This window comes from Oncorhynchus mykiss, chromosome 3 (assembly GCF_013265735.2).
Source record: "Oncorhynchus mykiss isolate Arlee chromosome 3, USDA_OmykA_1.1, whole genome shotgun sequence".
NCBI classification, from domain to species: domain Eukaryota; kingdom Metazoa; phylum Chordata; class Actinopteri; order Salmoniformes; family Salmonidae; genus Oncorhynchus; species Oncorhynchus mykiss.
In genome coordinates this window covers 43,553,747-43,566,334 of record NC_048567.1, presented here as the reverse complement: position 1 = coordinate 43,566,334, position 12,588 = coordinate 43,553,747, and the positions used below count along the sequence as shown (strand labels likewise).

Here is a 12,588-nt window from a genome sequence, read left to right as displayed (position 1 = left end):
AAGCATAGGAGCTTCTAACAAATAGACTTGCAGACACAGATCTACTTATAAATCCCAGGGGAGTTGTTGGGCAATGTTCAGACTTTCAGAGTCCCCACAAACTGTCTGAGTGGTCAACAACCGTGATTCTAAAGAGCTGTACAAGTTTTAGTTCCAGGCAAGAGTTAACATTTTGCTGGTGAGATGTGAGAACTCAGTGTCCTCTATTTGTTGCGGTAGTCTGGTGTAAGTTGTAGAACAATGAACATCTTTTAACATCATGTCACTTTATTTCGACAAATTGGGCAATGTTGCTTTTAGTAGGGTTTTTGTATTTCCCCCGCCTCTCAAAAAAAAAAATTCTGAACAATTTAAACCCCAACAACTACAAAGTACATTATCCCAATTTAAGACGGCAGCAATACGGCAATTGCCATCACGTTAGACTTCAAATGTGAACATTTCAGTTCTCTAATGTATTAAAATGACAAAATCCGAGTCTGTCAGTGAGGCTTTAACAATTGAAATATACAAACACCAGCAGCTGCGAGCACTTACGTACCGACGCTTGATATGGAGAATTAGTCCTGATATTCTAACACATGCCACTCTGATTTCCACATCCACTTACTGTAATTACATACATGCCATTCATATAGATTTACTGAGCTTTAAGAATTAGGCTGGACAAGTGTATGAATCGGGGCTGTCGATGTTGTTATTGAAGTATTGTCTGTTCAACCTCAAGCGGCAGCATATCTCAATTCCCTGGGCGTCAATACATTCAGTATGGCTGATTAAATGAAATTTTACAGTACATATAATGAAAGTTTAGACTGACAGCTGTTATGCTATATTCATTCATTCCTTTATGTGTTCATATTGATACAACCATGCAAGGTACACTTTGGAGGTCTCATTGCCTAGTGTTCCCAGAATGCTTTGCTCTATAGGAGCTATAATAATAATGCCCGCTCGATTAATAACTACCATGTTGAGCTGATTTTAAAACAGGAGATAATAATTGTGCTACTATATCACTCTTGGTACACAGTGTAAGCCTAAACTAGTTTAGTAGTAAAATGTGGCTTAACAAATCATACGTTAAATGGACTCACTCTGTGAATTATTAGTGGTTGACATGTATGTCCCCCATGCATACAACATCTGTAAGGTCCCTCATCAAGTATTACATCTCAAGCACAGATTCAACTACGAAGACCAAGGAGCATCATAAAGAAGGGCAGTGATTGGTAGATGGGCAACGATAACGACAAGTTAATAATTATTCTGTGGATGATGTATTAAACCACCCAGATACATCAGAGATGCAGTCGTCCTTCTGAACTGAGCTGCAGGACAGGAAGGAAACTGCTTATCATGATTAGGCCATTTGTAACGGCTTTCTTCTGTGGACGAAGGAGAGGACCAAAGCGCATCGTGGTTAGTGTTCATCATGTTTAATAAAGACAATAAACGTGAACACTACAAAATACAAAACAACAAATGTGAAAAAACCGAAACAAAAAAAAACGTCTGGTGCAGACACACGAAGACAGAAGACAACCACCCACAAAACCCAACACAAAACAGGCTACCTAAATATGGTTCCCAATCAGAGACAATGACTAACACCTGCCTCTGATTGAGAACCATATCAGGCCAAACATAGAAACGGGAAAACTAGAAACATAACATAGAATGCCCACTCAGCTCACGTCCTGACCAACACCAAAACAAAGAAAACACAAAAGAACTATGGTCAGAACGTGACACCATTGGTAATTTTTAAACAGCTACAGAGTTCAATGGCTTTGATGGGAGAAATCTGAGGATGGATCAGGAACATTGTAGTGACTCCACATTAATGACCTAAATGACAGAGTGAAAAGAAGAATACAAATATACAGAATAAAATGCATATGTATGCAACAAGGCATGTTTGTGGCTAATCCAACACAACAACATCACTGTGTAACTGCCTCCTTATGTTCAAGCATGGTGGTGGCTGCATCATGGTATGGGTATACTTGACAGTGGCAAAAACTGGGGAGTTTTTCAGGATCAAAAGAAATGGGAAAACCTGCTTCAGTCTGCTTAACTCTGCAAATGATTTAAAGTCACCATTGGCCTCATGGTGAATTTCCTTCCTCTCCGTCAACTGAGTTAGGAAGGACGCCTGCATCTTTATAGTGATTGGGTGTATTGATATACCATCCAAAGTGTAATTAATAACTTCACCATGGTCAAAGAGATATTCAATGACCGTTTTTTTTTTTTTTACCCATTTACCAGTAGGTGCTGCTCTTTGCAATGCATTGGATACCCTCTCTGTTCTTTGGGGTGGAATCTGTGTTTGAAATTCACTGCTCGACTGTGGGACCTTAAAGAACATTTTATGTGTGGAGTAAAGAGACGAGTTAATCATAAAACATTTAATTGTTAAACACTATTATTGCATACAGATTGAGTCCATGCAACTTAGATGGCTTGTTAATTAAGCAACATTTTATTCCTAAACGTATTTAGGCTTGCCACAACAAAGTTGTGTGTAGACCAGTGACACAAAATCTCAATTTAATCCATTTTATATTGAGGCTGTACCACAACAAAATGTGAAAAAAGTCAAGGTGTGTGAACACTTTCTAAAGGCACATTTCATTACAGCGTAACGTAGAAACATGACTTGTCTTATCTTTATATCTTGAAACTCTATCTGAAAACACAAGCTATATTTTTCAGTGTTTTTAATGTCTCGTCTGTCAAGGAACATCTAAAACAAGAAGCAACTAAAACAACAAGCATTTCACAAACCTTTCTTTTAAAAATGCCAAGAGGGTTCTGGTAGAAATGTTAATTGTTTCTACTACAACAAAACCATGACATACGCCTAACAATATTAAATGTAAGATTGTATACATTCAACCAACCTAGGTGAAAAAAAGGGACAAAAAAAATAAAACGTTCATAATTCCTATCTCAAAATTCATGACATTATACATTTTTGAGCATAGGCCTATTTATTTCTGCAACAGCACACTCACTCATCACAAATTGTTAGTAAGTTAGTTACAGTGTCTCCTAAAGACATGATTGACATGGGAAGAGTGGGTGAAAGGTGAATGTAAATCTGCTAGTTATCTATCTACTTTTTTTTACTGATTGTGATTTATCTTCATTGCTCTTAAATATTAACTTCATAATATAATTTTCAATATCTTCTAACTCAACATATACACTGTAACGGTTTTCATCCTGGGAAGGAGAGGAGGACCAAAATGCAGCGTGGTTATTTATAAACATCTTTAATGAAAGCTGAAAACGTGAACACTATACAAAATAAGAAACCGTGGAAAAACCGAAACAGTCCTAACTGGTGCAAAACACAGGAAGACAGGAATATTCACCCACAAGATACCTAAAGAATAGAGATACCAATCAGAGACAACGATAAACACCTGCCTCTGATTGAGAACCACTCCAGGCAACCATAGACTTACCTAGAACACTCAACTGAACATAACCCCATAGACTACAAAACCCCTAGACAAAACAAGACACATAAATCACACATGTCACACCCTGGCCTAACCAACGTAATAAAGAAAACACAGAATACTAAGGCCATTGCGTGACATACACTGTATGGCTGGCTGGCTGGCTAGTGTATTGTGTGGATATTTGAATATATGGTGGTTAGCTAGAGTCTAGACTACCTGTGTTGCTGCTGCCGACTGAGGAAATGATGGAGTTGGGTCGGAGCGAGTGTTGTTGATGCAGCTGCTCTCTTCTGTCTGTCTTCCAGACCGATTATTGATGATGATTATGTAATTATGTTATCAAGTGTTAATCAAATGTGATGCTGCGGTGGCAGTACTGTTGATATTTAAACTAGGTAGCTAGTTACACACACTCAACCAGTGACTGCATCTCAAGGTATGTTTGGATACCGGGCATGAACGATCTCAGTACAGAGCAGTGTAGGAAAAAGGTGCAACCTCCAGACAGGGTGCACCAACAGGCGCAACCAACGGACAGGGTGGTGCGTAGCTAACTTGATGACATCGCGATGACTTGCGGCAATGTGCTCAGAACAACAGCAACAAAACGTTAAACAAAAAAATATATATACCACCACCCAAAAGGCGTGTTGGATGGCAAAGTGGCATCTGCTGGGCACTGGTTTACTCTTATCCGTTCATGTGCCTGCCTGTAGGGGTAAAGTGGAAGGGTCAGACTGTTGAAATCACAGATTGTGCCTTTAAAGCCTCAGTGCGGCATTATAATGATGGTTGAGGAGCGTGATCAATGCTGCTGAGATAAGGGACTATATGCGCTCAGGCGCGTTTCTAACAGGCGCTGCACCCTTACTGAAAACTCATTATCATTGCAGAAGAGAGAAAGGCATTTGTTTCCTCTTGTCTGAATTGCATTACAGAATTTCCAAAGATTACTAGGTGCAGAATATTTGTTGACTTATGCCAGAAAGGAACAAACTGCTAATATCACAACCTGTCAACATTTGAGTCTGGTAGAATATCTAAAATCAAGGTCTACAGTGCAAGGTTTACAGCAATGGATGTTGGTTGGAAAATATACAGTACCCGTTAAAAGTTTGGACACACCTACTCATGCAAGGCCAAGAGTGTGCATGGCTATCGTCAAGGCAAATTGTGGCTACTTTGAAGAATCTCAAATATAAAATATACTTTGATTTGATTAACACTTTTTTGGTTACTACATGTGTTATTTCATAGTTTTGACGTCTTCACTCTTATTCTACAATGTAGAATATAGTAAAAATAAAGAAAAAAACCCTGGGATGAGTAGGTGTGTCCAAACTTTTGACTGGTACTGTATATCTAGAGAATACAGAGTATATACAGTAGATGTTGTGTATTGTTTATTATCTCCTGCCTCTCATGCTTTGGAGAATGTTGTACAACCCATATAGTCTAACCCCCAACAACATATCTACTGTGCATGGTTTAATTCAAACTTTAAAGACAAACAACAAGGATTATTTAGTTCATCAGCCATACAGGACCAAACAGAGGTAGGAATACAAATAGCTTAAAAATATTTTATGTAAATTAAAATAATAAGGCTGTGGATATTGCTTTTTATTCTTTCAGGTCACCAAGGAGACTGTCATTTTAGAATTGACTCATTCATGGGTATTTGATGCTGGAACATGTCATGAGTATTATACTGCACATATAACATTGCACACTGTACAACACTAATGTAAAATAGATTGAGGGCAGAACAAAATCCTTCTTCCAGATGCTTAACTCAACAAATGCATAAATCATTCATTGATTTATCCGCAAATACTCTAGTTACACACGTGGATCTCAAGTCATGATTCTGTCCTAAATGTTTACCGTATATGCATTGTACTTTATCAAGTCCCTGTCTTTGCTTGTCTTCTGTTGAAATATTGAAAACAGATTGTTGGTTGTTGAGCAGAACAATCTGTTAGGGGGTCTCATTTTGGACTACCAGGAAGCATATATACTTATCAATGTACACATTTTTACAAATTGTGGACTACCGTGAAAGATATGCATTTTAATCAATGCGCACATTTTACTGGGGAAAGTTCGTTACAAACGGAAAACATATAAGGCATGATGCTTGTGTAAATCGGGAATCAAAACTCCTTGCCAAAATTGTTTCTGAATACATGTATTTATGATTCGTCATCTCATAAAACCACACAGATTACTTTCTGTAGATGGACTGTTATTACAGATGTAATAATCAAGTCACACTGTGCAAGTAGCTTGATAAGTTGTACAATGTTTACATGGTTCTACATTATAGGTGTTGGTGGCCCTGATCACCTCCCTTCTAGTGGCATTGCCCTCACATGCTGGGGAGTGAGCTCTGCGAGAACAGGTTTGATGGAGACTGGAACTGATCTCCGCTGAGATGATGTGACCAGATGTGATCATCATCACACTGACAGCCCGAGTCTATTGAGAGTTATAGCACGGCCACTGCACCACCATCTCCAGTTGTCTTGTGAATTTATCATAATAGTGCTACCGCTATGCCTCCAATAGCCTCCATGCTCGGTATGTTAGCTTGTGCCAAGTGTTAAATATAGCCTGTTATAGCTGCAGGGAGTAGGATATCCTGAAGTGAATATTTGGATCTCAGCTTTAGTTGTAGCCATACATCTTAATATTATGTATCTTCTCTTAGATGTGTGGCTCGGTGTCGTGATGTATGTTTTGCATGACTTGAATACCTTTAGAGTAGCTACTTTCCTTTGGCATTTAATGCCGCATTTAATGTTGTGATGCATATGTCTCCCTTAGGTGTGTTTCAATAGGCATACATTTTATTGTTACTTGTCAGTTTGTGATCATTAAGGCAAAGTTTAAATGTGTATGTTTTCCTGCCAATCATATGAAAAACATTTAGCAATAATAGCAGTAAGGTGTGAATATCTATTGGATTGCTTACTGAGCCTTAAATGAAATAACTACCTTTTCGGTAATACTTTACTTGACACCCAGCGCATGAACACGTTATGACACGGTCACAACAGTGTCATAATGTGTCATAACAGCTGACATAAATGGCCATAACCCTGTCATGACACATATATTTAGACCTGTTGTGATATACACTGCGTGACCAAAGGTATGTGAACACTGGCTCATCGAACATCTCATTACAAAATCATGGGCATGGAGTTGGTCCCCCCTTTGTGCGCGTCTGGACGGGCATGGAAACCTCTTTTGTGAAGCTCCCGGTGAACAGTTATTGTGCTGATGTTGCTTCCAGAGAAAAGTCTGGAACTCGGTATTGAATTTTCATCCGAGGACATACGATTTTTACACACTTAAGCACTTGCTGGTCCCGTTCTTTGAACTTGTGTGGCCTACCACTTCGCGACTGAGCCGTTGTTAAACCTAGACGTTTCCACTTCACAATAACAGCACTTACAGTTGACCGGGGCAGCTCTAGCAGGGCAGAAATATGACGATCTGACTTGTTGGAAAGGTTGCATCCTTTGACAGTGCCACGCTTAAAGTCACTGAGTTCTTCATTAAGGCCATTCTACTGCCAATGTTTGTCTATGGCGATTACATGGCTGTGTGCTCGATTCTATACACATGTCAGCAACGGGTGTGGCTGAAATAGCAGAAGGGATGTCCACATACGTTTGTATATATAGTGTATATTGCATTATTTTGTGGCTGTTATGACACCTGCAAAAGAGTGTCAAAACTCCCAAAACCTACCACACTGTCACAACCGTCATATGAATAATTAGACCAAGGCGCAGCGTGAGTAGAGTTCCACATTGTCACGCCCTGACCATAGTTATCTTTGTTTTCTTTATTATTTTGGTTAGGTCAGGGTGTGACGAGGGTGGTATGTGTGTTTTTGTTTTAGTCTTGTCTAGGGTTTTTTATATATCTATGGGGTTTTGGTATTGTCTAGGTAAATGTAGGTCTATGGTGGCCTGAATTGGTTCCCAATCAGAGACAGCTGTTTATCGTTGTCTCTGATTGGGGATCCAATTTAGGTTGCCATTTTCCATTTTGGTTTTGGGGGTTATTGTCTATGTGTAGTTGCATGTCAGCACTAGTTGTTTATAGCTTCACGTTCGTTTTGTTGTTTTGTTTAAGTGTTCTTCGTTTAATAAAAGAAGAATGTATTCATCTCACGCTGCGCCTTGGTCTCCTCTTTACGACAAACGTGACACACATTTTAATGATAGTGACACTTCCAAAACAACAAAGATACAACGATCGTGAAATAGGTAGAGCACATAGGCACTCATACAAAAACAATATCCCAACATCGCAAGTGGGAAAAAGGACACACTAAGTATGATCCCCAATTAGAGGTAACGATTATCAGCTGCCTCCGATTGGGAACCATACACACACACCAACATAGAAATATAATACCTAGAAGCCCCCCTAGTCACGCCCTGACCTATTACACTATAGAGAACCCCGAGGGCTCTCTATGGTCAGGGCGTGACACACACAAGGCAAAACATTCCATTGCAACATAGCCTACTTGTCAACAATATGTTTATGTTACAGTGCATTTGGAAAGTATTCAGACCCCTTGAATTTTTCAACATTTTGTTACGTTAGTTTTATTCTAAAATTGATTACATTGTTTTTTCTTCCTCATCAATCTGCAGACAATACCCAATAATGATAAAGTAAAAACAGGTTTTTAAACATTTTTGCACATTTACAAAAAATATCACATTTACATAAGTATTCAGACCCTTTACTCAGTACTTTGTTGAAGCACCTTTGGCAGTGATTACAGCTTCGAGTCTTCTTGGGTATGACGCTACAAACTTGGGTCACCTGTATTTGGGGAGTTTCTCCCATTCTTCTATGCAGATCGTCTCAAGCCAAGTTAGGTTGGATGGGGAGGGTCACTGCACAGCTATTGTCAGGTCTCTCTAGAGATGTTCAATCCGGTTCACGTCTGGGCTCTGGCTAGGCAACTCAAGGACATTTAAGGACTTGTCCCGAAGCCACTCCTACGTTATCTTGGCTGTGTGCTTAGGGTTGTTGTCCTGTTGGAAGGTGAACCTTCGCCCCAGTCTGAGGTCCTGAGCACTCGGGAGCAGGTTTCATCAAGGATCTCTCTGTACTTTGCTCTGTTCATCTTTCCCACGATCCTGACTAGTCTCCCAGTCCCTGCCGCTGAAAAACATCCCCACAGCATGATGCTGCCACCACAATGCTTCTCCATAGGGATGGTGCCAGGTTTCCTACAGATGTGACACTTGGCATTCAGGCCAAAGTGTTCAATCTTGGCTTCATCAGACCAGAGAATCTTGTTTATCATGGTCTGAGAGCCCTTCAGGTGCCTTTTGGCTAACTCCAAGCGGGCTGTCATATGCCTTTTACTGAGTATTGGCTTCTGTCTGGCCACTCTACCACAAAGGCCTGATTGGTGGAGTGCTGCAGAGATGGTTGTCCTTCTGGAAGATTCTCCACAGAGGAACTATGCAGCTCTGTTAGAGTGACCATTGGGTTCTTGGTCACCTCCCTGACCAAGGGTCTTCTCCCCCAATTGCTCAGTTTGGACAGGCGGCCAGCTCTAGGAAGAGTTTTGGTGGTTACAAACTTCTTCCATTTAAGAATGATGAAGGCCATTGTGTTTTTGGGGACCTTCAATTCTGCAGACATTATTTTATGCCCTTCCCCAGATCTGTGCCTCGACATAATCCTGTCTCGGAGCTCTATGGACAATTCCTTCGACCTCATGGCTTGATTTTTGCTATGACATGCACCGTCAACTGTGGGACCTTATATAGACAGGTGTGTGCCTTTCTAAATCATGTCCAATGAATTTAATTTACCACAGGTGGACTCTAATCAGGGTTTAGAAACATCTCAAGGATGATCAATGGAAACAGGATGCATCTGAGCTCAATTTCGAGTCTCATAGCAAAGGGTCTTATTTCTGTTTTTGATTTTTAATACATTTGCAAAAAAAATTGAAAAACCTGTTTTTGCTTTATCATTATTCTGTATTGTGATTCGATTGACGCGGGGAAAAATGTATTTAATCCATTTTAGAATAAAGCTGTAACGTAACAAAATGTGGAAAACGGGTCAACGGGTCTGAATACTTTCTGGATGCACTGTATGTAGCATTTTCTGAAATTGACCATGTTACATTATCATTGTAATTACGCACAAATATATGTCAGACATGCACCTACCCCAATGCGCTGTTTCTGATGTCTGGGATAAATTCAGGAGCAGATTTCAGACACCCTATTTTTGACTGATGACTAACATAAGGGCATGTATGTGATAGACATGTCTGGCTTATATGATTATGATGTCATAATGCTTCTTGACCGTGTCATAAAGTGTATTTTTTGCAAGTTATTTAAAATGTGATGAAAAAGACACATGACTGTAAATAATGAATTACAACAACAACATAGGACTTAAAAAACACACTTTAAAATGAAAGGAAACGTTTTGGCAGGGAAAAAACACAGTTCAATAAATGTGGGGTTTTGACACTCTTATGTAGGTGTCATAACCAGCCATAAAAGAACACAATAGGAGCAACAACAGGCGTAAATATATGGGTCATCACAGTGTTATGACCATGGTATGACAAGTTATGTCAGCTGTTATGACATATTAGGACATGATTAGGACAATTTCATAACATGTTATGATGCTGGGTGTCAAGTAAAGTGTTATCAATTTAGACATTTAGAACTTGGAAGTGGTTCTCATGCTTCTTGGCAAAGTATTCGTCCGGTCAAATATAGATCTAAGTATTCCTTCACACATAAAGCTCATATTCACCTCTTCGTCTCGATGTAATCATTCAATTCATCACACCTAACCCACCTCTCAGATTCACCGATTCAAAGAATAATACCAAAACATCTTACCCCTCCTTCCCACCCTTCACTCATGAAACGTATCAAATGTGTTAAGAGGCTTTGTTAGTCTGAGAGGCTAATCCTCACTTTCTCTCATAGCCATTTTAGCCAACTGTTGACAATCTTATGGAAGAAAAAAAAACATTCCCAAATGTCTCCTATCATGGTGTCAGAGTAGACCTTCTGAGTGTGAGTATGAGTGACCAGTGATGATGCAATGTATTTTTCGGGGGAAAATTTTCCTCGGGCAACTCAAACAGGAGAACCAAAATTAAGACTGACTGGTATAATCAGCCAAGCAGACTCCATTTCCATGGGCAATTGAGCTCTGGTTAAGACGAGTGGCGCGCCTCCACTGTATTTATCACCATGCCCAAGGGTAAGATTACTGTAATATTGTTATGCAAATGAGCTCACTGATTACCCATATAGCACCACTTAGAAATTCCCTCTTCACCTGATGACAACTAAAAGCTGTGTTGATGGAGATACACTGCGTACAAAATATTAGGAGCACCTGTTCTTTCCATGACATCGGCTGACCAGGCGAATCCAGGTGAAAACTGTGATCCCTCATTGATGTCAGAAAAACCTGCAGTAGTCTTTTTAATAAACCTTGGGAAGTTTTTATTTTTAACAACTTAAACAATTACACCCATTTTAATGCCAAAGACACACCAGACTGGCTTTCCAAGAGGTCTTGAATGTTCCTGAATGGTCCAGACTCAATCTGCAATCAAAAACAATGGATATACACTGAGTGTCCAAAACATTAAGAGCACCAGGTGAATCCAGGTGAAAGCTATAATCCCTTATTGATGTCACTTGCTAAATCCACTTCAATCAGTGTAGATGAAGGGGAGGAGACAGGTTAAAGAAGGATTTTTAAGCCTTGAGAAAATTGAGACATGGATTGTGTATGTGTGCCATTCCGAGGGTGAAAGGGCAAGACAAAACATTTGAAAGGGCTATGGCAGTAAGAGCCATGTGCACCGGTTTGTGTGTGTCAATAACTACATTGCTGATGGGTTTTTCACGCTCAACGGTTTCCCGTATCAAGAAGGGTCCACCACCCAAAGGACATCCAGACAAGTTGACACAACTGTGGGAAGCATTGTGTAATGAATACTCAGGGAGAAAGAGGTATAGATTCACACGCGGAGCACGGCACATGTTTATTATGCCTTCGCGGAAGGCAGGAATCATGGTCGCAGGCAATGGTCAAACACAGGTAGGCAGTCAAAAACAAACAATACCTCACAACCATACAGACAGACAGAACTGAACAAAATAGTGAGCTGATGAGACCAGGTGAGAAACAAACACAGGTGAAATCAATGAACAAAAATGAAAAGACAGAACACAAAGAAAAATTATGCAAGGTTGACTAAGAAAAGAAAAGCAGAACCTTACACATTGGAGTCAACATGGGCCAGCATCCCTGTGGAACACTTTCGACACCCTGTAGAGTCCACACGCTGACAAATTGAGGCTGTTCAAAGGGGGTGCAACTCAATATTAGGAAGGTGTTCCTAATGTTTTGTACACTCCGTGTAGATTGAGTTTTAATGGCCTTACAGTTATGCAAAAGTCTTCTGTCCAGCTTTCCATTTAGTTCACAGTGCCAAATAAAAACAATTATAGATTTGGATAATGTGCAAAACATTTATAATGGAAAATAAATATTGCTTTATTAATCTTTCATCAACACCACATTTTTCTGATTATGTATTGGTGATAACACATTCTCTGCTATGGATTTCTCCTTAGGTGTACCGGTACTCTTTCCTGGCATCCTACTTGATATACAACCTGCATACAAGGTATGTATCACCTGTCAAGATTTGAGTAGCCTAATAGTAAACAGAAGGCAATTTCCTACCAAGATGTCAGCTGAACCCGTGTGTCTCGCGCGCTCTGTTCATTAGTTTGCAAGTGTTTTTTGTTGTTGTAATCATTGCCAGATACAACAGTGTTTTTTTTTTACATAGTCAACAAGTTACTTGGCTATAAAAAAGATAATCTATATTTTCTCTTATCGGAGAAAGCAAACAGATATCAATTGCTCCACTATGCACCTGTCTGGTTGAAAGCCTCCTCTCATACCCTGCCTCCCGAAACAAGCCTCTCCCAAGCGGGTGTACCTAGGCTGTACCTAGGCTACTCCTGTGAACATGCTTGTCCCTCGCCTT

The 12,588-nt window shown here is 39.8% G+C and overlaps 1 protein-coding gene across 1 annotated transcript in view; it reads left to right on the top strand.

Moving 5' to 3' along the window:
- LOC110519993 (inactive dipeptidyl peptidase 10-like) overlaps positions 1-12,588 on the top strand; it is a 104,840-nt gene that overhangs the window by 59,836 nt on the left and 32,416 nt on the right. Inside the window, exon 6 of the mRNA XM_021596933.2 lies at positions 12,167-12,219. Coding sequence (XP_021452608.2) covers positions 12,167-12,219 — 53 coding nt within the window. The remainder of the gene's footprint in view (positions 1-12,166; positions 12,220-12,588) is intronic.